The sequence below is a fragment of the Barbatula barbatula genome (assembly GCF_947034865.1).
Source record: "Barbatula barbatula genome assembly, chromosome: 12".
Taxonomy (NCBI): domain Eukaryota; kingdom Metazoa; phylum Chordata; class Actinopteri; order Cypriniformes; family Nemacheilidae; genus Barbatula; species Barbatula barbatula.
The window spans coordinates 16437908-16464739 of NC_136775.1; the positions used below are offsets into that span (position 1 = coordinate 16437908).

General features: G+C 39.5%; 1 protein-coding gene across 13 annotated transcripts in view; it reads right to left on the minus strand.

Annotated features, from left to right (window-relative positions):
• Positions 1–283: 283 nt before the first annotated feature.
• cobl (cordon-bleu WH2 repeat protein) overlaps positions 284–26832 on the minus strand; it is a 68926-nt gene continuing 42377 nt past the window's right edge. For 10 of the 13 annotated variants that reach the window (XM_079470507.1, XM_079470513.1, XM_079470506.1 and 7 more), the window contains 7 exons: positions 26049–26589; positions 17484–17673; positions 15902–16020; positions 14033–15813; positions 13825–13944; positions 1496–1756; positions 284–1404 (listed from right to left, as the gene is read on the minus strand). In XM_079470507.1, the coding sequence (XP_079326633.1) occupies positions 1321–1404; positions 1496–1756; positions 13825–13944; positions 14033–15813; positions 15902–16020; positions 17484–17673; positions 26049–26589 (3096 nt within the window). In that variant the 3' untranslated portion in view covers positions 284–1320. The remainder of the gene's footprint in view (positions 1405–1495; positions 1757–13824; positions 13945–14032; positions 15814–15901; positions 16021–17483; positions 17674–26048; positions 26590–26832) is intronic. The other 3 variants (XM_079470514.1, XM_079470509.1, XM_079470511.1) reach the window with 1 other exon arrangement.

Sequence of the window (26832 nt, forward strand, 5' to 3'; positions counted from 1 at the left end):
CCACTGAAATAATTACTTTAAGGTCGAAAACAAAAAAAAGTGTTGCTTTAAGTTGAAATAGATGCAGCACTGTAAAAACACCCATAAAACTTTGTCAAGTTTAAAAGCTCAATATAAAATAGAACCGATTGCTATGCGGTCTAGACTAAACAATGAAACAGAGGGCATAGTTTCTAGACGCAATACAAAATTGTTTATGAAATGATATATAGTCCTGTATGAAAGCATTTCATTAGGAATGCAGACATTTCTCCTTCCTGAGAACTACTCCGCAAGAACTGTAAAGGTTTTTAACCTAAAAATCTTTTATTGATTTACAATTTTAAATCAATTAGAGCTTAATTCAAAAAGCAAACAAATATAAATTTGAACATTACAAAGGCATTATTAAAAAACATTATATTAGTGTAAAGTATATTTTAACAAAATATACAACTTTCAGCCTTTGTACACACAAGTAATTGATTCAAGATAACCATACATGTACGTCATGTTGTCTAAAGTACAACATAACATCAACAAAAGATTTACAACTTGTGTAAATAAATATATATTAATCAATTTACTCTACTGTAGGATTCCCAATGGCATAAGTAAAGCTGAAGCACCATGACAGCTTAAGATCACAGTTCAGCAGCTTTCAAAAGGTATTGATAACATTTTAATATCTAATCGTGTCAAATACGTAGTATCTATAATGATGTTTCCAAAATAACATCATAGAAAATGATTTTAAAGTCTTCAAATATATGGCATATGTATCTACAAAGCCTTAAACACAATTTACATCGTCAAGATCGATGTGTAGTCTACAGACAATTTTTTCTAATCAAATAGCTTTTGATCATTCTGAAAATATATAAATATCTTGGAAAGAAACAAATCAAATTGGTCAGTTTATCAAATTTACCACCTACTATTGTTACAAGCATTTTACCGGTGATCATTGTGACTGGCAGGTGGTACTGTATAAACTGAAGCTCACCACCTTAAACTGTGACACAGCAGAAAATACCAGCATAATATATTTATGTATAATACTGATACAGATATAGAAGGCAGCCCGACCTGTATGAAAATGCTAAATCAAATGCCGTTTAACATTACCATAGAAATGCAATGTTATACTCAGAACGTCAGTAGCAGAACAAAGTGCATGAAACTAAGCAAAAAATGATTGGCACACATCCGAAGCAGCATATCACTATAAATAAAGAAGGCTGTGTTAGCATATTCTGCGAAAGCATTAGCATAAATGCTACAACACCAGATTTGGCTCTGGCTTCCAGAAAAACCCAAACGATGATCCGGTGAAAGTTTCTAGTGTCCGTGAGAAAGTGCCGACGTTGTCTGAATGGTGCCAAGCCTTCCATTCACTTGCCTCCTCGTCTGTGTTACAGGGGCCTGTGAAATGACACGTCTTCATTTGTAATGTTTTTATGTAACTCGATCACTTCCGCATCTAGAATCTAGAATATGATCAGCCCTTTTTTACCTTCCTCAGACGTTGGGCTGCAGAGCCGGAACGGATGGCCTCCAGAAGAGCCTCTCGAGCCACCTCTGGCTTCCCCCCGGCGGGCAACACTAGAGGTGGCTTGTTCGGAGCTGGAGGTGGGGGAGGACAAAAGGCCGGAGGTGGGGGTGCCACAAAAGCAGGAGGAGAGGTGCGAGGAGGTGAGATACTTTCTGTCTGGATATGTCTGTCCTCCTCCGTCTTCCTGAGCTGCTCCAGCTCTTTAGCTGCTCCTGATTTGGTCTAAAAGTAGCAACAATGAAGTGTTTTTTATGACTGACCAACAAGCACATCACAGCTACATGCAACAAATCAGTTTTCCCTTTGAGCTATAAACCAAAGGAAAAATGAACGATCTCTAAAACTACATGTTTCAAATGTTCTTGGGAAAAATGACATTTGATTGAACACAAATCTAACAGCTCTTATGAATGAAAAAATCCCTTCCTCTTGAAACAACTAGCACGTAGCAAATGTTAGTTAATTGCGGTGTAACTACTCTCTGATTAGATAAAGAATGAGCCCCTCAATATGTCCAACCCAAACTTCCTGTTTCAACAGAAAATACATCAACACTGGGCAGAAAACTGTGCTTGTCAAGTGATTTCATGGAATTCATCAAGGCCTTTCAGTACTAAACCCCAAAAGCAATGTGGAGAATTCATCTGGCAATCCTATGCCACAATACACATATTTGTCACCCAACTACCAGACTTTAGTTTAACAGTATTGTAGAGTAATTGTTGTCTTATGATTTGTAGGCAGCCATTTATTAAAAATGTTTAGTGGAGATATACATTCTTCAGGGTAATCAAAACAATGAATGGCTAACTTATAATTATTCAGCATACTGGAATAAAATAAATTAAAGCTGCAAGCAGCATTTAGCGGGTTCGAGCACTTTAAGGCGTCTAAAGCATCTTTGCCTTCATCAAGTAAGCTGAGGACTCTCATACTAAAACACCCAAGTGGACGATACTCCCAACGCCTGAAAAATTATAGATACGGTCAGCAACGGTTCACAGACACTACGCCTGATTACACACATATGCAGATATAGTACACTTGAGGGGAATCATCTTTTCAGGCTCATTTGGTCACATACATTGAAGAAATGACCCTGTCTAAATGCATTGAGTTGCTGCCATGTGACTGCTGAGTAGATATTTGGGTTTACATGATATTAAACTGGTGTACATAATAAAGGTGTGTGTTATGTTTAGCAAAACAGCATCTTACAACCAGCCAGACATATTCTATATTTATAGACGTGTAAATATGGAGCAACGTTTAATGTGTAGTGCTTTATATGTCTAACACCTTGTTCCTGTGAGAGAGGAAACATATCTCTTGTCCGATAACCATCATATTTTACATGCTTGTTTAGTGTAATAAGATGTATGATTGTACTTCATGGCAAGTCAATTGGATTATTTATTAAGGAGAAGCGAGCTTTCAGGTACACCGTTCATTTGAATATAATAAAGGACCCTGTAATGGTCACGCAAATAAAAAAGTTGAACATATTTTTGATAGTTATTTATCTAGAGAGTCCTGAGAATTGTACTGTGGTGGAAATTTTGAAATCGATTGAAAAACCTAGGACAAGTTCGCAAAAGTAGGTTCTTAACATCACAGATAACTCACAAACTGTTTGATCGACATCAATGGTTCAAGAGCCAAATTTGTTTGGAATTATGAGAGCTTTCATATGACATCGATAGTTTGTGTAAATGTCAAATGTCACGTGACACACAATTGTTAAGGCAACCAAAGATGTGTACATTTTGCCATTTATACTTTATAGCGCCACCTAGTGTTCCAACACCGCGGTATTTTGTAATTCACCTAGGAGTGATGGTCTTCACATATGTTCCAAGCCCCATGATGATATCTCTAATAGTGCTCGAGTTATGGGCATTTTAATGTAATAGGCTCCGCCTATTTAAAATGTTTACGCCCCAAAGCAACCGTGAAAAGAAATTTCAACTTTTTTTGGATAATTATTTACATTCACACTCCACAGAAGTCATCTGCATTGGTTTGGATCCGATCAAGTAAAAAACCAAGGACCAGTTCGCAAAAGTAGGTTTTTAACATCATCAGCGATAACTCACGAACCGTTTGATCGACAGAAGCGTGTCCAGAGGCAAAGTTGTTCAGAATGAGGAGTGCTATCATATGATGTAAATAGTTTGGGTATATTCAAATGTCACGTGATACACAATTGTTTATGCAACCAAAGACACGTAAATTTTGCCATTTTTACTGTTATAGCGCCACCTAGTGTCCAAACGCCGCGGTATTTTGTAAGTCATCTCGGAGTGATGGTCTTCACATATGTTCCAAGCCCCATGATGATATCTCTAATAGTGCTCGAGTTATGGGCATTTTAATGTAATAAGCTCCGCCTATTTAAAATGTTTACGCCCCTAAGCAACCGTGAAAGAAAATTTCAACTTTTTTTTGATAATTATTTACATTCACACTCCAGAGAAGTCATCTGCATTGGTTTGGATCCGATCGGTCGAAAAACCTAGAACTAGTTCGCGAAAGTAGGTTTTTGACATCGTCAGCGATAATTCGCAAACCGTTCAATCGACAGAAGTGTGTTCAGAGGCAAAGTTGTTCAGAATGTGAAGAGCTATCATATGATAACAATAGTTTGAGTATATGTCAAATGTCACGTGATATACAATTGTTTATGCACTCTAAAACCGTTACTTCGCCCCCCGGTGGCCGAATGAGTTCATATTTCTTACAGACCTTCTGGACCATGAGTCGAACAAGCCCAGCGAGTGTCGTTTCGATCGGCCTCCGTTAACCCTGTCTAATGAGTGCTCAAACTTCATTGGCCGATGACCGCCATGTTTCTTTAGATACGCCACTGTCCTTTTAGACAATCATCGTGCATGACACAAAGACACACCATACCAAATAATAAGTTTATCGGGCAAACGGTTGGGTAGTTATAGCCCTTTTCGAGTTCATGTAAATTATAGCGCCACCTAGTGGCCAAGCGCCAAATCCTTTTTACTTTGACCCCGGACTGAGAGTCTACACATAGGGTACAAGCCCCATGAAGATTGCTCAAACGGTTCACAAGTTATGGCCATTTTAGTCAACCATGGCACTTCCGGTTCAGACGTTTTGGCGCCCCCTAGCAATGGTGAATCGAAATTTCAACTTTTTTTTGATAATTATTCACATTCACACTCCACAGAATTCATCAGCGTTGGTTTGGTTCCGATCGGGCAAAAATCCAGGGACTAGTTCATTTTAATTTTTTTGCATAAAATGCAAATTAGCGAAAAAATTTGCATACCGGAAATGAAATCGGAGATATACGTTTTTTAAGTTTTGAGCCAATGATTACAATGATATAAAACACTTGGGTGTGCGACAAACGGTTTAGGAGTAAAGAGTGCAAACGCGCTTTTCATCGCTGTAGCGCCACCTATGGGCCGATTTGGCTGGGTCCATGTATCTGAGTAGCGACAAGGACTACTACCATCTGACCAAGTCTCAGCTCTGTCGGCCTTACGGTTTAGGCTGCCCATGTAGTTTTAGGGAAGAATAATAACAAAGAAGAAGAAGAAATATAGCTGCAAGCAGCAATTATCGGGTTTCGAGAAGTTTAGGTAAGTAAACGTCGACCAGTCTCAGGGATGGCAAACTAACATGTCCACAATCGACAATACAACCCCACACCCAGAAAAACGAGTCAAAGGGTCAGCATTGGCTCATACAGACCCAGGCATGCTGACACACACATGCACATATAGGACATACATTACATTTTCTCATATCAAGTCATTTGGACAATTCAGTAGCGAGACTCACGTTATCAGGATAAATTAGTCAAATCCATTTCAGAAATTGCCCTAACACACATCCTCAATGAATGATAGGCCTTTAGACCCAGAATTTTGACTTAGGTGATCAGTAACAGTCTATGCAGACTACGCATGCTTACAAAGACATGTATGAAAAGCCCATTTGAATGAATATTTCACCTTTTGGACTTTTATGAAGGCATGCCTCTTCAGATGAGCATGCTTGTTTTGAGTCATAATATGTATAATACTACTTAATTGCAAGTCAGTTGGATTATTTATTAAGGAGTAGCAACCTTTAACGTACATTATTCACGTTAATATAAAAAAGGACCCTGTAATGGTCACACAACAAAAAAAACTCAACATGTTTTTAATCATTGTTGACCTAGAGAGTCCAGAGAATTGTACTATGGTGGAAATTTTGAAATTGCTTGAAAACCAAGGACTAGTTCGCGAAAGTAGGTTTTTAACATCATCAGCAATAACTCCTGAACCGTTTGATTGACATCAATGGATCAAGAGGCATATTTGTTCAGAATGAGAAGAGCTATCATATGATATCAATAGTTTGTGTGTATGTCAAATGTCACGTGATACACAATTGTTTAAGTAATGAAATACGTGTCAATTTAGCCTTTTCTACTGGTCTAGCGCCACCTAGTGTCCAAACGCCAACTGGATTCTGGATTCATGGCCATTTTAATGTGATAGGCTCCGCCCAGTTGAGTTTTTGGCCCCCCCCCTACCGTGTATGAATACAAATTACAACTTTTTTTCAATGATTATTTACATTCACACTCCACAGAAGTCATCTGCATTAGTTTGGTTCCGATCGGTTGAAAAACCAAGGACTAGTTCGCGAAAGTAGGTTTTTAACATCATCAGCGATAACTCACGAACCGTTTGATTGACAGAAGCGTGTCCAGAGGCAAAGTTGTTCAGAATGAGGAGAGCTATCATATGATGTAAATAGTTTTAGTATATGTCAAATGTCACGTGATACACAATTGTTTATGCACTGTAAAAACGTTACTTCGCCCCCCGGTGGCCGAATGAGTTCATATTTCTTACAGACCTTCACGACCACGAGTCGAACAAGCCCAGCGAGTGTCGTTTCGATCGGCCCTCGTTAACCCTGTCTAATGAGTGCTCAAACTTCATTGGTTGATGGCGGCCATGTTTTTTGAGAAACGCCAAAAGCCTTTTATACAGTCACGGTACATGACACAAAGACACACCATACCAAATAATAAGTCGATCGGGCAAACGGTTGGGTAGTTATAGCCTTTTTCGAGTTCTTTGCTATTATAGCGCCACCTAGTGGCCAAACACCGAGTCTTTTTTATTGTGACCCCGGACTGAGGGTCTACATATACGGTCTAAGCCCTGTGAAGATAGCTCAAACGGTTCACGAGTTATGGTCATTTTAGTGAAATAGGCTACTTCCGGTTCGGACGTTTTGATGCCCCCTAGCGGCCCTGAATCGAAATTTCAACTTCCTTTTATGATTATTCATATTCACACTCCACAGAATTCATCAGCGTTGGTTTGGTTCCGATCGGGCAAAAATCCAGGGACTAGTTCATTTTTTTTTTTTTTCGTAAAATGCAAATTAGCGGAAAAATTTGCATACCGGAAATGAAATCGGAGATAGCCATTTTTTAAGTTTGGAGCCAAGGATTCCAATGACACCAAAAACTTTGTTGTGCGACATCCGGTTTACGAGCAATGAGCCCAAACGCATTGGCCATTGCTATAGCGCCCCCTATGGGCCGATTTGGCTGGGTCACTGTATCTGAGTAACCTGCACATATACAACCAATTGACAAAGTCTCGAGTTTCTACGACTTACGGTTTGGGCTGGGCGATGCGTTTTAGCGCGGAAAAATAATAATAAGAAGAAGAAGAAGAAGAAATATAGCTGCAAGCAGCAATTATCGGGTTTCGAGAAGTTAAGGTAAGTAAACGTCGACCAGTCTCAGGGATGGCAAACTAACATGTCAACAATCGACAATATAACCCCACACCCAGAATAATGTGTCAGACGGTCAGCATTGGCTCATACACACCCAGGCATGCTCAAACACACATGGACATAGATTACATTTTCTCATATCAAGTCATTCGGACAATTCAGTAGCGAGACTCACGTTATCAGGATAAATTAGTCAAATCCATTTCAGAAATGGCCCTGACACACATCCTCAATGAATGATAGGCCTTTAGACCCAGAATTTTGACTTAGGTGATCAGTAACGGTCTATGCAGACTACACATGCTTACAAAGACATGTATGAAAAGCCCATTTGAATGAATATTTCACCTTTTGGACTTTTATGAAGGCATGCCTCTTCTGATGAGCATGCTTGTTTTGAGTCATAATATGTATAATACTACTTAATTGCAAGTCAGTTGGATTATTTATTAAGGAGTAGCAACCTTTAACGTACATTTTTCACGTTAATATAATAAAGGACCCTGTAATGGTCACACAACAAAAAAAACTCAACATGTTTTTAATCATTATTGACCTAGAGAGTCCAGAGAAATTGTACTATGGTGGAAATTTTGAAATTGCTTGGAAATCAAAGAACTAGTTTGCAAAAGTACGTTTTTAACATCATCAGCAATAACTCCTGAACCGTTTGATTGACATCAATGGATCAAGAGGCAAATTTGTTCAGAATGAGAAGAGCTATCATATGATATCAATAGTTTGTGTGTTTGTCAAATGTCACGTGATACACAATTGTTTAAGTAATGAAATACGCGTCAATTTAGCAATTTCTACTGGTCTAGCGCCACCTAGTGTCCAAACGCCACCTTCTTTTGTAGGTGACCTCGGAGTGATGGTCTACACATATGTTCCAAGCCCCATGATGATGTTTTAATCCGTTCTGGATTTATGGCCATTTTAATGCGATAGGCTCCGCCCAGTTCAGTTTTTGGCTCCCCCTACCGTGTATGAATACAAATTTCCAAATTTTTTCAATGATTATTTACATTCACACTCCACAGAAGTCATCTGCATTGGTTTGGTTCCGATCGGTTGAAAAACCAAGGACTAGTTCGCGAAAGTAGGTTTTTGACATCATCAGCAATAACTCACGAACCGTTTGATCGACAGAAGCATTTCCAGAGGCAAAGTTGTTCACAATGAGAAGAGCTATCATATGATGTAAATAGTTTGAGTATATGTCAAATGTCACGTGATACAGAATTGTTTATGCACTCCAAAAGCGTTACTTCGCCCCCTAGTGGCCGAATGAGTTCATATTTCTTACAGACCTTCAGGGCCACGAGTCGAACAAGCCCAGCGAGTGTCGTTTTGATCGGCCTCCGTTAACCCTGTGTAATGAGTGCTCAAATTTCATTGGCCGATGGCGGCCATGTTTTTTGAGAAACCCCAAAGTCCTTTTATACAGTCATGGTGCATGACACAAAGACACACCATACCAAATAATAAGTCAATCGGGCCAACGGTTGGGTAGTTATTGCCGATTTTGAGATATTTGCTATTATAGCGCCACCTAGTGGCCAAACACCGAGTCTTTTTTATTGTGACCCCGGACTAAGGGTCTACACATACGGTCTAAGCCCCGTGAAGATAGTTGAAACGGTTCACGAGTTATGGTAATTTGAGTGAAACAGGCTACTTCCGGTTCAGACGTTTTGATGCCCCCTAGCGACCCTGAATCGAAATTTCAACTTCTTTTTATGATTATTCATATTCACACTCCACAGAATTCATCAGCATTGGTTTGGTTCCGATCGGGCAAAAATCCAGGGACTAGTTCATTTTTTTTTTTTTTCATAAAATGCAAATTAGCGGAAAAATTTGCATACCGGAAATGAAATCGGAGATAGCCATTTTTTAAGTTTGGAGCCAAGGATTCCAATGACACCAAAAACTTTGTTGTGCGACATCCGGTTTACGAGCAATGAGCCCAAACGCATTGGCCATCGCTATAGCGCCCCCTATTGGCCGATTTGGCTGGGTCACTGTATCTGAGTAACCTGCACATATACAACCAGTTGACAAAGTCTCGAGTTTCTACGACTTACGGTTTGGGCTGGCCAACGCGTTTTATCGTGGAAAAATAATAATAAGAAGAACAAGCAGCATTTATCGGGTTTCGAGTTTTAAGGCAGTCAAAAGCAGTCATGCATTCATGAACAGTTTAGGGGGTCACACCACAACAAACGCATGAAGGATCAAAGTCCAACACACACACGCACAGAAAAATTACAGGTATCAACTCATAGAAACTATGCATGCTTACAGAAACATGCACATATACTACAAGAATGTTATTTTTCTGACTGTCAAATCATTTGGACAATTTGTTAATGAGTATCCGATTTTCATTGTTGTTGCATTTTAAATTGAAGCGAAGGTGCTTTCAAACTCAAGAAGTCTGAAGTTCCTGGGCCGAGACGTTTATTTTCAAAGCGTATCAGAGCCTTTAGATGTATGTCACGTGATACACAATTGTTTAAGCACTCCAAAAACGTTATTTCGCCCCCAGTGGCCAAATTAGTTCATATTTCTTACAGACCTTCAGGACCAGGACAGGAACAAGCCCAGCGAGTGTCATTTTGATCGGCCTCCGTTAACCCTGTCTAATGAGTGCTCAAATTTCATTGGCCGACGGCGGCCAGGTTTTTTGAGAAGAGCCAAAGTCCTTTTATACAGTCACGGTGCATGACACAAAGACACACCATACCAAATAATAAGTCAATCGGGCAAACTGTTGGGTAGTTATAGCCCTTTTCGTGTTCTTTGCTATTATAGCGCCAACTAGTGGCCAAACACCGAGTTATTTTTATTGTGACCCCGGACTGAGGGTCTACACATATGGTATAAGCCCCGTGAAGATAGCTCAAACCGTTCTCTTGATATAGCCATTTTAGCGAAATAGGCAACTATCGGTTCAGACGTTTTAGAGCCCCCTAGCGACCCTGAGTCGAAATTTCAACTTTCTTTTATGATTATTTATATTCACACTCCACAGAATTCATCAGCGTTGGTTTGGTTCCGATCGGGCAAAAATCCAGGGACTAGTTCATTTTTTTTTTTTTTATAAAATGCAAATTAGCGAAAAAATTTGCATACCGGAAATGAAATCGGAGCCATGAGGGTTTTAAGTTTTGAGCCAATGATTACAATGATATAAAACACTTGGGTGTGCGACAAACGGTTTAGGAGTTAGGAGCAAAAAAGCGCTTTTCCTCGCTGTAGCGCCACCTATGGGCCGATTTGGCTGAGTCACTGTATCTGAGTAACCTGCACAGATACAACCAACTGACAAAGTCTCGAGTTTCTACGACTTACGGTTTGGGCTGGGCGATGCGTTTTAGCGCGGAAAAATAATAATAAGAATAAAAATCCTTACAAAAACAATAGGTTTTCAGCACTTCGTGCTCGAAACCCTAATAAAAATCCTTACAAATACAATAGGTTTTCAGCCCTTCGGGCTCGAAACCCTAATTAAAGCTGCAAGCAGCATTTATCGGGTTCGAGCACTTTTAAGGCATCTAAAGCATCTTTGCCTTCATCAAGTAGGCCGAGGACTCTCATAGTAAAACACCCAAGTGGACGATACTCCCAACGCCTGAAAAATTATAGATACAGTCAGCAACGGTGCATAGACACTACGCATGATTACACACATATGCACATATAGTACACTTGAGGGGAATCATCTTTTCAGGTTCATTTGGTCACATCCATTTAAGAAATGATCTTGCATTGAGATAAATGCATTGAGTTGCTGCAATGTGACTGGCTGAGTAACAATTTGGGTTTACATGCAATTAAACTGGTGTACATAATAAAGGTGTGTGTTAAGTTTAGCAAAACAGCATCTTACAAGCAGCCAGACATGTTCTATATTTATAGACGTGTGAATATGGAGCAACGTTTAATGTGTAGTGCTTTATATGTCTAACACCTTGTTCCTGTGAGACAGGAAACGTATCTCTTGTCCGATCACCATCATATTTTGCACGCGTGTTTAGTGTAATAAGATGTATGATTGTACTTAATGGCAAGTCAATTGGATTATTTGTTAAGGAGTAGCGAGCTTTCAGGTACACTGTTCACTTGAAAATAATAAAGGACCCTGTAATGGTCACGCAAATGAAAAAGTTGAACTTGTTTTTGATAGTCATTTATCTAGAGAGTCCAGAGAATTGTACGGTGGTGGAAATTTTAAAATCGCTTGAAAAACCTAGGACAAGTTCGCAAAAGTAGGTTCTTAACATCATCACAGATAACTCACAAACAGTTTGATCGACATCAATGGTTCAAGAGCCAAATTTGTTTGGAATTATGAGAACTTTCATATGATATCGATAGTTTGTGTAAATGTCAAATGTCACGTGTTACACAATTGTTAAGGCAACCAAAGATGTGTCAATTTTGCCATTTTTACTGTTATAGCGCCACCTAGTGTCCAAACGCCGCGATATTTTGTAAGTCATCTCGGAGTGACGGTCTTCACAAATATTCCAAGCCCTATGATGATATCTCTAATAGTGCTCGAGTTATGGGCATTTTAATGTAATAGGCTCCGCCGATTTAAAATGTTAACGCCCCTAAGCGACCGTGAAAGGAAATTTCAACTTTTTTTTGATAATTATTTACATTCACACTCCACAGAAGTCATTTGCATTGGTTTGGATTCGATCGGTCGAAAAACCTAGGACAAGTTCGCGAAAGTAGGTTTTTGACATAATCAGCGATAACTCACGAACCGTTTGATCGACAGAAGCGTGTCCAGAGGCAAAGTTGTTCAGAATGAGAAGAGCTATCATATGATGTAAATAGTTTGAGTATATGTCAAATGTCACGTGATATACAATTGTTTATGCACTCCAAAAACGTTACTTCGCCCCCCGGTGGCCGAATGAGTTCATATTTCTTACAGACCTTCTGGACCATGAGTCGAACAAGCCCAGCGAGTGTCGTTTCGATCGGCCTCCGTTAACCCGGTCTAATGAGTGCTCAAAATTCATTGGCCGATGACTGCCATGTTTCATTAGATACGCCACTGTCCTTTTATACAACCACCGTGCATGACACAAAGACACACCATACCAAATAATAAGTCGATCGGGCAAACGGTTGGGTAGTTATAGCCCTTTTCGAGTTCATGTATATTATAGCGCCACCTAGTGGCCAAGCGCCAACTCCTTTTTACTGTGACCCCGGACTGAGAGTCTACACATAGGGTACAAGCCCCATGAAGCTTGCTCAAACGGTTCACAAGTTATGGCCATTTTAGTCAACCATGGCACTTCCGGTTCAGACGTTTTGGCGCCCCCTAGCAATGGTGAATCGAAATTTCAACGTTTTTTTGATAATTATTCACATTCACACTCCACAGAATTCATCAGCGTTGGTTTGGTTCCGATCGGGCAAAAATCCAGGGACTAGTTCATTTAATTTTTTTTGCATAAAATGCAAATTAGCGAAAAAATTTGCATACCGGAAATGAAATCGGAGATATACGTTTTTTAAGTTTTGAGCCAATGATTACAATGATATAAAACACTTGGGTGTGCGACAAACGGTTTAGGAGTAAAGAGTGCAAACGCGCTTTTCATCGCTATAGCGCCACCTATGGGCCGATTTGGCTGGGTCCATGTATCTGAGTAGCGACAAGGACTACTACCATCTGACCAAGTCTCAGCTCTGTCGGCCTTACGGTTTAGGCTGCCCATTTAGTTTTAGGGAAGAATAATAACAAAGAAGAAGAATAAGAATAAAACCCACAAATACAATAGGTTTCTAGCCCTACGGGCTCGAACCCTAATAATAAAACCCACAAATACAATAGGTTTCTAGCCCTACGGGCTCGAACCCTAATGATGCTACACAAAGAAACCGTACACTTACAGGAACTACTCGTAATCCACGTTATACTACACATAACAGAGCAAATGTCTTGTTAATAAACATGGTAGAAATCTCCCTCAGATATCACCATGTGCTAGCCTGTTGTTCACTATATAAATAGCAATTACTGAGTTTAGCATAAAATGTCACTCCTGTTATTGTCCACCCTGTTAGGTTGTGGCCACCCTGTTTCCCATCCTACCACCCTGTTTCTTCCTTAAATTAAGTAAATAAAATCAACTTATATTTTACATTATTTTCTAATTACTTGCAAGACATTGATTGGCAAAATGAGGTCACTTAAAAATAGGACTAAATGGGATTTAAGTCAATTTTTATACTAAATGAAATGCATTAAAATGACTAAGTGGCATAAAGATAACATGGCTTTTTTAAATAATATTTGGATGGCATGATAGTTGGTTAGTAGTGGACCAGTATTCCTTATTTACTATGCACTCATTCAACTAAAATGATAAAATTATGGAAAGTTTAGCATTTTTTATGAAAAGTTACTGCTCTGAAATGGAATCGAATAGTAGGAATCTCAATCTTGTCATTCAGTGTACCTTCTTCAGTCTGGAAGAGTTGGTTGGCGCTCTGATTGCGGACAGAAGTGCTGAACACTCATTCTCTGCATCAATGTATGGCGGCTTCTTATCAGCGCTGTTACTAGAAGAATCAGATACCTTGACAAACCAAAAACATCATTTTTATTCCTCAAAAATCCTCAATTTACTATGAACAATGAAACAAATGATGTGCTTTACAGTTTACCTTTTTAAGGCGTTCAATCCCCTCTCCAGACTGAATGGCGTCCATTAGTGAGCTATGGAGAGAAGCTTCCTTCTGGACAGGCTTAAAAACAACAGGCTTGAACTTCTTCAAGGGTCCGAACATGTTAGTTTGGTTGGGTTCTGACTGAAGCTCAGTTTTTTGCAGTTCTGGCTTCTTTCTCAGAGTTGGACGTGTGAAGTCTGTTGGCATCTGTCTGGGAGAGGTGGTGTCTGGGATTGGTGTGGCTTCTTTAGAGAAGGCTTCAATGGGTTTAATGTGAGAAGACTTTTGTGTGATGACCTGGACTTTATTTACAGAATCCAAGGATTTGGGTTTGTCTGTCCCAATTAGAGTTTCGTCAACACTTCTGAAATTTTCAGAATTAGACACCTTTTCCACATTACTGGGGTATGATTGTGAACGTTTGGGTCCTGCAAAAGAAGGCACTGAACCTTCTGTGGGTTTAAAAGTGGTGCCACGTTTGTACGAAGCCAATGAAGGTGCATTTGTAGGTTTACTCTCATTATTGAACCGCTGACTGAAAGGTTTAGGAACTCTGACAACAGACTCGGTTGACTCCTGAAGGGTGGTCATTTTAGTAGAGCAAATGCTGCTGTTTTTAGCAATGGCAGAAGCAACATATTGGCTTGATGTTCTTTTGGAGGGTTTCAGAAAGGAGAGATCTCGTCCTTCACCGTTGAAAGAAGATTTATCCGCAGGATCTGGGAATGAAGGATTGCTTACTACTACAGAAATGGGGTTCCTTTCCAAAATAATCACCCCTTTGAGCGTTTCTTCAGGAATATTTTTCTCTGCATTTTTAAAGACTCCAGATACATCTCCATTCTTCACCGTGCTGCCTTGGTTGGCCATCGTTGATTGGTCTTGCTTCTCTGCTGAGCTCCAGAAGGCTTTCGCTTGTCCTAGTGAGGATTCTCCTGCCCTTGTGATCTCTTCATGTGTGGCATATGTCTCTGTGACAGTGTTTATCTGTCTCCTTGTAACCATGTTTCCCTGTTCGTCAATCTTTATGGCACCCACGACTAGAGAGCCCTCAGGCTTTTGTGTTCGGGACACAGCTGGTTTGAGAGGGACGACTACGAAGGTTTTCATTCCAAATCTGGAGACTGAACTCTGGGTGATCTTACCTTGAATTGCTGGGGCTTTGTTAGCAGGCGTCCTTTCTTCTTTAACCGTCTCTGTGATAACCCTCTGGATGGCAGGTTTAGACTTCAGCCTGTCGTTAGGAACCTTCTGAACGCTTTGAACAGCACTACGCACCACCTTACTTTGAGACTTCGGTGATACAATGTTATCCTGTCCATTTGGTCTTTCAGTTTCAGCTTTACCCTTAGTCTCAAATCTTTGTTCTTTATTGTCTCTGAGCATATTATTTTGTGATTGTTTCTCATCGACTAAAGGTAGACTTGTGTTTTTCTTAATGTCTATACGTTTACGGTCTTTCAACTGCTGTTCATCTGTAGACGGACTCACGTTTTTCTTCATGTCTGGAAGCTTAGGCTCTTGCAACTGCTTCTGAATGCCTGAAGACGGTCTCACATTCTTCACAGTCAGGCAGGCATTGTTGTTTTTGTTTTGGATGGCCTCAAATAGTGTACGGGATTGTTTGGTGACGTTCGGAGAACTGTGCAATGTTGGCACCTCATGCACCTTGATGTTGGATCTGTCGTCAACAGGAACTTCATCGATAGTTGTAACTGGAATATCCACGTCAACAATAGACACAGGGATTTCATCATCCACAAACACAGATGCTCCATCTGAATGATTCATCGAAAATATGTCATTCACAGGGTTTAAAATATTGTCTATGTTGTCTGTCATTGACTTTATCCCTAAGTCACTTACCTGCTAGATTTGCATCTAAATCGGCCAGGGTCAGATGTATCTGAGCTGTGATCTCTGGGTCCTCTTCATAACTATTCTGTCTCTGGATTGGCTGATGTTTTTGCTGAATATTCCCTCTACTTACATCATAAATAAATAAAAACATCTTAGCTGCCTGGTAGTGTATTTATAAAAGCAAAAAAAGGCCAGATACAATATTGCCGCAGGTGCAATTCAATTATATTTCATATTTCTTTAGTCACTATGTATCTAAATATCTATCACTATGTATTTACTGGTGTAAAGCGTTTGAGTCATAGGCCAAAATGAACTTTTTGGCCACTTTGACAATGGATATAAACAGAATTTAACTGTTTCCCTGCATATGTGCGTGACACACTGACTGCATACCAGAGTATCTTCAAAAGTTACAAGCCGTCTGTTTTATTTACTCACCAAAGGTCTGAGGGTTAATTTTGGAATGCTGTTTTAAGGACTATTCCAAAGACTTTGTGTTCTAAAATGACACATACAATTATTTTTGAATATGACCAAACGCTCTACAATATTAGACTAGAGAAAGAACTTTTTGTCCTGGACCCATATAGGTTCGCAAGCCAATCTATACACACAAATGATTCCACCGGTCACTACTGACACTGAAGAAGTGTGGAAGCTGTAGCTAGAGCGAGGAGCTGAACATGTGAGTGGAGACAAAACCAGCCACATCTAGACACCAGGGGCCAAATTCACGAAACCGTTCTCAAGACATATTATAGACAGTTCGTAAGAATGTTCCTAAGTGCAATCCTCAAACATTTCTAAAGAAGTTCACAAATATTTTCTTTCTTTCTGGGTTTTTCTGACCCTTTCCGTTTCAAGTCGCTTTGTCCCAAAATAAATGTATCACTCCGTTTTTGATTATGAAAGCTAAAGTAAGGAAGCTAGGCTTCATCATTATTATATAAAAATGTAAAGTTGTCACAGTTATGGTTCTGGCTCAACACAATACACGTCACATGCGAAACAACCAAATACATCAATAATACATCGTACTATTTGAAATTTAAAACATCTGTGAGGATATCTTAATTTTAAGATGATATTAACCACAGCTTTTGTTTTGAGAATTTTGATTCTTCTTCGTTTTTTGGGAAATACAAAACATTCCTGACTTTTCTTTTATTAAAATTTGAGAAAAAATACGGCAGTCAAGAAGAATTAAGAAGCAACGTTTTAAAAGTTTTAAAGGCTTGCTTGACTTTACAGTCAGCCCTGTAGGAACATCGGCAGGATGTAAATGCATTAAATGCCTGATATAAATATGCGAATAATCTGATGGTGGTTAACAGAATAAAAGAGATAAATCATCTGCTCTGTCAAGCAGACAAATAAAAGCGCAATAAATCCATGGATGTTTTTCTGTTTAGGTGCCGTCTATATAAAAATGATGAATGTTTGTTCTTGAAATGTAATATACTGAAAACTGAAGTAAAAATGTTCCCAACATAAAAAAAAGATTATTTGAAGCGTCACCGTTTTTGTGTTGTTTGTTGTGATGGTCTGTTGCAGTGAAAGTGAGTGTGTACATGTGTACGTGTACCTGTGTCTGGAGCCCCAGGTGGCACAGCCCTCATCGCTGTCACTGGAAGAGCCTTTGGACTGCTTTAGAGCCAAGACCGGACCCGGCTCCTCTGCCATTCCCTCTGATGCTGCATAGCCCTGGTCTGCAAAGCTCTCGCTGCTGCCAACAGACACCGTTTCGACAGACTCATGAGCTGAACGTAGCCATGCTGGAAGAGAAAATAAAATGATATTGTTATTGATGCCATGGAACTATGTTAGATGTCCCATGCTTCAAGAACAGAGCATTAGTCCAAAAAGTGCTTGCCACAGTCTGTTAATACATGCAAAAGAAAACATTACGGATGGGGGAAAGTGACTCACTATCGTCCCTAGCATCTCACATTTCTCCCTGAAAACGAGAAAAGTTCTCATAATTAGCACCTTTGTGTAAATACATCTGCGTACCACATTCTGTGTCTTCCCAAAGGTAAGATATAAATCAGGTTGAATGTGGATCTATGAGGAGACCTGGAAATCTGTCGGATGTCACCTAAATATCTTCATTTGTGCTCCGAAGACGCAGTAAGTTCTCAAACATGTTTAACGTCATGTGGGTGAGTACAAAAAAATCACAAAGTTGATTTTTGGGTGAACTTCACCTTTAAACTCAATTTAATCCAATGATCTTCTAACCTACTCACATACCACAATGCATATATTACAGAGCATTTAAAATGACTAAATTAAAAAAGCTATTCAACAGCTACCTTAAAAGAGAGACAGAGATGTTTTACTGGAGGAACCTTTGGATGAACTAGGTGAATAAGTGAATGTGTGTGTGCTCAGGTTTGGGCAGTTAAGCTGAGGAGAGGCCTGTTCCTGGATTCATTGTGACTCACAAACTGTTTCCCAGCCGTTTCCCAGCAGGGCTTATATAAACGCCAGCTGGAACCACAGCGAGAGTTGATGTGCTTGTGCATGCAGACGCACTATCGATTAGCGGCGCATGACATCTTACGAAACAAGTAAAAAGTGTCACAACAGTGTCACAGAAATATTCATGAAATCAAGCTGTGAGCAAAACTACTACATCTAAAATCAGGACTTTAGATTGCAAGTGGGGATGCAGCATCAATAACTGGCCATATCGGTATCAGACGATAAATGTTCATATTTAAATGTTAACGGTATCGATCGATAAGTTGAACCATTTCAGCTGCTCACAGTTACATTACAGTACAGTACTGTCTTTCTGTCATGATCATTTACTTACTGCGTCAACAATGTTTTGCTCATAGCGGTATAAAGTTATTTATGAATGTGTAAATTATAGGAACAAAAGCATTTGTTTTGAAGCCGACTGCTATCTGAATGCTTTTTGACTTGAGACCTGTTAAACTCGTGGCTATTAAGAACATCTTTCTGGGTTGCTCTGGAAGAACATCTATAATTTCTTTATTCCATAAACAGTTTAAAAGTAAAACGTTTGATTACTGTCAAGTAGGTTTGGTGCATGATTTTCAGGAGGAAAAAAATAGATTTCATCTCAGAAAATGTTATATTAATATTTGGGTACTACATATCGGCAAATATATCGGTTATCGGAATCCAACATTCAAGCATGATCGGTTATCGGCCAAAAAGTATATATCGGTGCGTCCCTAATTGAAAGTAAGAGTCACTTTTTGCAGCCATTGTCTTAATGGTACAAAACTGCTAAGATTGTTTGATGTCGTTTTCAGTTATACATGAGAAACACCACCAAACGCCTGTTAAACGATTCAGTGTTATAAAAATAAAACCTTGTGTTTACATAATATATGTCTGTGTGCTGTGCATTTTAACTTTCTAACTATACACATATATTTAAGAAATATTTCCATGTATATATTTATAATTTAAATGATATATAAACATTAGTTTTTAGTCATTTTTATGTTTTTGTTTTCTTAATTCTTAAATATATACGTGTATGTGTTTATAATACAAACTTAATATGCACAGCAGAGGTCACATTGACGTCATTTTGACGGATTACAATAAGAACAATTTGTAACTCCCCGTTTTGTCATTTCCCTTCATTAGAGCGTGATCGTAGACTACTAACCCTGCTCTGAACATGATCGTGAAGGGACGCGTGTTTCCCATTCATTATCTCACTTCCAATGCCTTGTCGGTTCTGGTAACGCGAGCGCGGTCAGAGGAGACTCGAGGTGCAGACCCCTCTGTCACAGGCCCCCACACCCTTCAGAAAAGCGACTGGCGTCTTTTTGGATAAACCTTAACTTTCAATGAGTGGAAATATTTCTCTTAGCATTTTCTATCGCTGCCACTGATGCACAGTTCACAGACATATATTATATAAACAACATTTTATTCTGGACGGGATTAATTGTTTAGCAACCCTGTGCGTCACGTTTTTCTTTTGTATTAAATGTTGTACTTGCACAGATTTGCACATGTGCACTTTATGTAGTCTATGTGTTTACGTCTTGGTCCTGAGGGAACGTTATTGAACACGAATATTGTTAAAATTCCAGAAAAAGCCACTTGAACATGACTAAACTAAGCATAACGCATATCTGTCTACCCATGCGTCCTGTGCTGTGAATGACTGGATAACGGTGCGTCTATTTAAATGATCCTACTGCGACTACCACGGTTAAGAAAAGGATATAAATGTGGAAAATAATACGTCAAATTTATTCCCAGGAGCTTTAACGCCATGGACTTCCATAAATAATAGATTGAGACATCCTTTCTGTTTATGCTATAAATAATGGCCTTGACATGAATGTACTTCAATTATTAAGAGCCTGAAAAGAAAACTCGGTCCCATCTCACGTAGGATATACTGTATACTTTATGAATCTGAATTGTCATTACATCAAGTATATTAGTCAGACTTCACTACAGTGAGTTAGACACACAGTACCATCTAGAGTCGTGAACTCTTACAGCCACACCAAACATGACCACGTGCTCCGACTGGTCCCAAATCTATTCAGTCAAACGCATAACAGAACAGCAAGACTCATGCTCATGCTTCTTCAATTAAAAGTATAATTGATTTAATCACTTCAAATACTGCTTTGGTATCCTTATCTTGATTTTATGCAAACCCATGCAAAGCTCTCAGCTACAGTACAAACTGGCATGCAAAATGAATAAAGAACCTTACTTTGAGGTAAATCACACAAGGAGATCGTCCCAGGTCACAATCTGGCGAAACTACATTTTTGGTTCATTTCCAGAGTGGTTTAGCATTCAATGCGCAAGTTACTAACAGGATCTAAGTAGCATTTGATTAAAAATTCCTAAGAAATTAATAGCACAGTGGTAGTTATTACACACTGTAGTTGTGGTAATGTCCTGCGGCGTGGACTCACACTGACAACAGAGTGAAACATTTACAGTAGACATCAGCTAACACTTAGTAACTCGTATGCTTAACAGACAAAACTGCCCTTTCCAATCTTAGTTTTCCTAATATATGCTTTTATTATGCTGAAACATCTAAATGCTAATATTTCGAAGCTAACATCATCGTAAATGTAATCTGAATAAAAGAGCAAACATCCAGAGTAGGCATATCTCATCAAATCATTTAATAAAAACCAATCACATAGATCTTTGTAGCCAAAGTGAAAGCGTTCGTCAAAAAGTTCTGAAAGTCCAACAAGTCCAACTGAATGTTGGAAAGTCCAACTGAAAGTCCAACAAAACGTTTGTCAAAACAGAGTTTAACGTGCCGTTCAAACCCTAGCATATGTAAACGAGGACAATATTATTAATAGAATTCATTTCTTGTGACCTCACACAGAAAATGTGTGGTTAACCAACCCATAATTCACTGAGGGCAACGTTTTAAAAAACATACATTTGAAGCAAACCAACATCCAACGGGTATAAAACAAAACTCGTTTTGTTATCGAACCTGTATATAGATTCAAAATCTGTCTTTGACCAGTGAACATTACACCACATGCTTTAATATCCCTCCAACCATTTCCCAACATCAATCTAAGCCTCTTAAATATCCACGTCAGATACCTCTGATCATGCTGTACGCTTCCCTTCATACACACGGTTTTTTCAAGCTCATCAGTTGCAATACAAAAATGAGTTTATGTACAGACAAATAAAAAAGTCTCAAGTGTTGGCATCAGAGAATAATATTGTTGTATAGAAAGAACAGCAAGAAACAAGGCTGAAGCAGATGAGTAGAAAACCATCAGGAAGGAGGAAGATGAAGGGGAGGTGAAAGAAGTTCATCGGCGTCCAGAGCGCAGAGACATGGGGGCACAGCAATAGACTGCAGAGGACAAAAAGAGAGGTATAAAACAAATATTGTCTGGACTGAAAATATATATCTCTAAAGCTGTAAAATATTATGATGTACCTTTATATGAAAATAAAACAAAAGACAAGTTTCAAAGTGACCACCTAAATAAACGTTACTGCGCATGCGCACATTCGTGGACTGCACTACACGTCCGGTAGACGGTCGCAAACAATAGTGTCTGTAGATTATTTCTGAGAGGAACCGATAAACCGAGAGCAACTGTTACTTGGCTAAACTGTCTCTCCAATATTTAGAATTTAGACTGCGATACAAAGCTCGACCGCTAGATGTCAATGTACCATACGGTTTCTTTAAATGCGACCAAACCGCAGAACCCATTCAACAAATTGTTTGAAATGATCTTTATAAAACAACAGAAAAACCTAAATCAAGGAAGTGAGGGCACAGAGGCAAATAACACAGTTACGGCAAACACCTCCAACCCGTCCCGAATTCTGTTCCTCTAACACAATGACTCATTTCAATCCAAACAGAACTCAATCTTGGTTATCTGACCTATTACAACACATGGTGTATATAAAGCGGTTTGCCGTCACATTAGTCCCTCAAAGAGAAAATGATGACACATCTGAAACCGTCACAGCAAGGACAGTCTGAACCATGGATTACTGGGAAATGAGTCAGACTTCGCAGAAACACTACGTGCAAATACAAGTGAAGTGAAACGCAACACGTGTATATGCGACCATAAACATAGATCTAATGCCTGTGGATTTAGTGCCTTGCTCATTTCCAGTACATCTGTGAAAGAGACGGATGTGAGACAAAGCATCCCCGGACGCTTTGACAGGTCTTAAAGTCGTTTTGTTGATCAAATTTTCACTATTTATTCATATAAAACCAATAGTATATCAGTGAACACACAAAGCAGAACTCTGCAATTTAATCATTCAAAACAACGTTCTCCATGTTTATGCCCTTTATCTTCATATATACGTACAGAGACTGATGTCATCAGCTAATGAGATACTGCATGCACTCATTCTATGAATTATTATGAAGCTGTATGGTGTCTGAATGTTCTCTCATTATCATGTCCCCTGCCTCCCGTGGAGGTTACTTTGAGTTGGCAGGGGCTTAAAGAGTACTAATGTATGTGTTTAGACTCGTGAGCAAGAGCGACAGTGCTTGTTTAGCAGCGAATGGACGGAAACTCAATTCAATTACTGCAGACGTGTGTACTTGCATTTTATTGGACAGAAATCCTACCAAGTTTGTCGTCTCCTAGTCTGAGTGTCTTTGTGTTCATATTAGAAGTCAATGGGGGACAAAGTTGATCGGTTACCATTCTTTGAAATATCTTCATTCCTGCTCTTCAGAAAGGCCTGGCTGTTATCTAAATCAGCCCAATGGAGCTTTTGAACAAAAAACTGGAAATGGAAAGCTTGTAAACCTAATTCCCTGAACTGCTTTTGACCAAACCAACTCCTTAATCCTGTCTTAAAGGAACATAGTAAGAACGCAAAAAAAATATATTTTGAAGAATGTAGGAAAGCAAACCATTGTGGGGCACTTTTGACTATCCGTTTTAATTTTTCATACTATGGTTGTCAAAGGTGGCCAAGAACTGTTTGGTTACAAGCAGTCGTCCAAATATCTTTGTGTTCACCAGAACAAAGACATTTGTACAGATTTGTAAGCACCTGAGGGTGAGGAAATAAACACAGAATGTTCATTTTTGGGTGAACTGTCCCTTTAAATCTTTCAGGAAACATATTCAATGAAAACATTGAATTATGTATGATTGTTTATTTTCGTTGTTTCATTTGTTCTATAACATCTGCCTGCATTAAAGAGGTCAAATGATTATATGGAGTTATCAGGGACTGGACATCAGCTGCATCGAACTGGAGAGTAAAGATTTTTGCACATACAGTCTGAAATGTGAGTGTGCGTATTTTCATATTTGTCATCCTAAAAGTTTGTCACAAACAGAAACCTTGCACACTGAGTTGGATGCGTATTAATTCGTCTTTTGCAGGTTAAAAAACGCAAAACTACAGCCTGACCCGGCGTTCGCTCTGCCTGCCTCCCTAACTCTCCTTTCATCCCTTGCTTCTCTGCATTGACCGTACCGGCTCGCTACATAGACTGTCCTCACTCTCTCTACCTGCATTTTCTTATACACTTGTCAACACTCCTGTTTGTAACATCCATCTGTTTACATCCATCAGTTTACCGTGAAACAGTATTTCAGTTTCGCCAACGGTGATGTCGCCCAAATGTTGAGGTATGGTCCTCTTTCAGTTAGCACCATGGCTGAATAATCAGTACAAACTATCCTGTTATCAAGCTGCTATCATCTGCCACACTCTTTCTTGATACTCTCTCTTTGTAATCCGCACTTTGCGCTGCGAGGCGAAGTGCACTGACGCCATCCTGGACTTTGGCGCTCGCGTGTACGGTGGCTCTGAATTGTCAAATCACCTCTCAAAATGATTGCTACGGATGCGAAACATGCAGAAAATCTTTTTTATCACGGACGTAAATGTCATTGTCACAACGTTAGGTCGTATTCATTTTTTAAAATGCAAACATTTCGGAATATGTGCAATTACCATAATTGTATAAAATAACCTGGGGGTGTGGCTCTATGTGTGAGGACCCTAGAATGACAGATGAGAGAGAAAGCCAAACATTATTTTAGAAGTTATTTAGAAGGAGGGCTTCACACTACACTTAACAGTGGGTTAAGCGACGTCTCGTACCAATAATTGTAAAAGGAGTTTAACACTGCTTTCAACTCGGGACAATATAAGGACAATTGCTGATCCTGAAACGTATTGGCAAATGAATACAGATGGGTTTTTAGAAACAGACAACTCCCCTCAACAGATGTTCATGCACTGTGTATAACAGCAGAAATATTTTAGATGCCGAGGTGGAAATGCTCTTCTCCAACTTTCTGTAGTTTCCTTTAGACTCCAGAGACAACAAGAGGCTTCCTAAATGTACGAAAGATCAATTTCATCCTCCTAACCGTCAGAGGAGACACTCCAGATTGCGGCGGGATCAATAAACCCCTTTCTTCTTCAATTTCATACTAACATTTCCAAGATGTTACCAGAGACGGCTGCCAATACTGCCACAGTTCTTCTAAATGTTAAATGTTTGTGTTGTTCTGCCTTTATTTTCCAACAAAACTGCTCGCACAGCTACTGTAACACAAGCAAATCCATATGTTTATTTGTATCTCAGTTAAGACAAACATTGAGCCGTAACTAACAACTTACAGAAAAAGATTTGTTGAAGAGTTGAGGCGACTGGTTGCAGACATCTCTGTGGTTTAATCTGCACAATGCTTTCTTGTCTCTCCCCGGCACCTGCTATCATTTTATTAAATGTGTATCATCTATGATCCTCTCCAAATTTAGCATTGAAACAATTCGACTATAGTAGTGTGATGTGCCAAGCAGCTTTGGCAGTCTGCAAGGTTCAATGTGTTTTCTACTATAACCACATTTCTGTTGAAATGAACCGTCTGCATTGTCATCATCATTTCAGCAGTATCATATCCAAACTGCACACTGCGAATCTGATTATCCAGTTAGCTATTGGGAAATGGGATCCTGTTTGCAAGTTGGGAACTGTTGTTTGTGTTACCGGGAAGACGTTGGCCTGGACCTGGAATCGGTGATGTGTTATAAAGTTAGCCTGCAGCTGAAAATGGAAACCAGATATACTGGTCGTCTTATCCTGTCGTTGTCCATTTGACATTCACACTCAGCACAGATTCAATATAAAATGATTTAGCCTCGAACTAAAAAGAGTGTGAGACTGAAAGGCAGACTTAATATAAACCTATGTTTGTTTGACAAGCACTTTTACACATGTGCGTTCCTGTAAATGTAATCCTTTTCTTTTTTTTTCAAAGTCATATGAGGATCCAATGAATCTGATGCTTTCTAAAATGTACGTTTGGAAGCTATTGTAAACTAAGCTATGAGAATAACAGTTCAACATGTACAATATTTAAAGCCTCAATTGAGACTTTGAGCCAGCTATCCTCAATGGCAATATAGGCAGGTATTCAATGCTTACAAGAAGGCCATTGGTCAGGTCAATGTTGCTGTCGAAAAAAGAGCATTGAACAACTTCCAAGGGATTCACAACGGTTTGCTGTCTCTGTAAAAAACTTACTGCATGGTATTTCAACGCTGAAGAAAACAAATAACTCTACATATGTCAACTTGGACATTTAATGGCTCTTTTAATAAAAAGACATTGTCACGTTACCTATTCCACTATTGCGGTTGTTTTCAGCCTCGTCTATTTTTAGCTCCATAACTGAATCCATCTCTTCCAGTGTAGGACTGGGACCTGGTTCCTCCTCTGTCGTGATGTGTGGGACTGGTTCCGCCTTATGTTCAGGTACCCGTTCATTCGTGTATTCAGGTACAGGATCCTTCTTGTATTCAGGCACAGGTTCAGCCTGCGGTTTAGATGTGGTGTACTCGGCAATCACCTGAGCCCGATGAGCCACGGGTTCCTCAGCCAGACTGCTGCTGCTGCTGGAACATGCGGCAGCATCATCACCGCTGGAGCTACTGCAGATGGACCCAGCCGGTTCTGAATCCTCAATACTGTGACTCAGATCAGAGTCATCGGCTGGATCTGCGGTGCTGGTGGCAACTATCACCAGGGTCCTTTCTGCTGGCATGGGGATGCTGGGGGCCCGCATGGGTGGAGTAGGTAAAACAGTTGGCATAACAGAATCAGGTGTACTGGGGGTCGGGGTTGGCGGAGGGCTTGGAGCCTTGCGCTTCTTTAACTGGTTCTGTGAGAAAGGAGAGATAAAGATAAGAGAGAGGGACAGAGATTTGAAAAGTACTGAAAACTAAAAATGAAATAGTCATATATTACAGGGAACGGTGAATACTAGGGGTGTGACAATATATCGATATGGCCATGTATCGTCGTCCTTCTCCGTGTGATACGAGAATCGATACACTGTGCCAAATATCGATCCTTTAATTCATTAATAAAACAAGACGCTCTAAATATATTTCCAAGCATTATT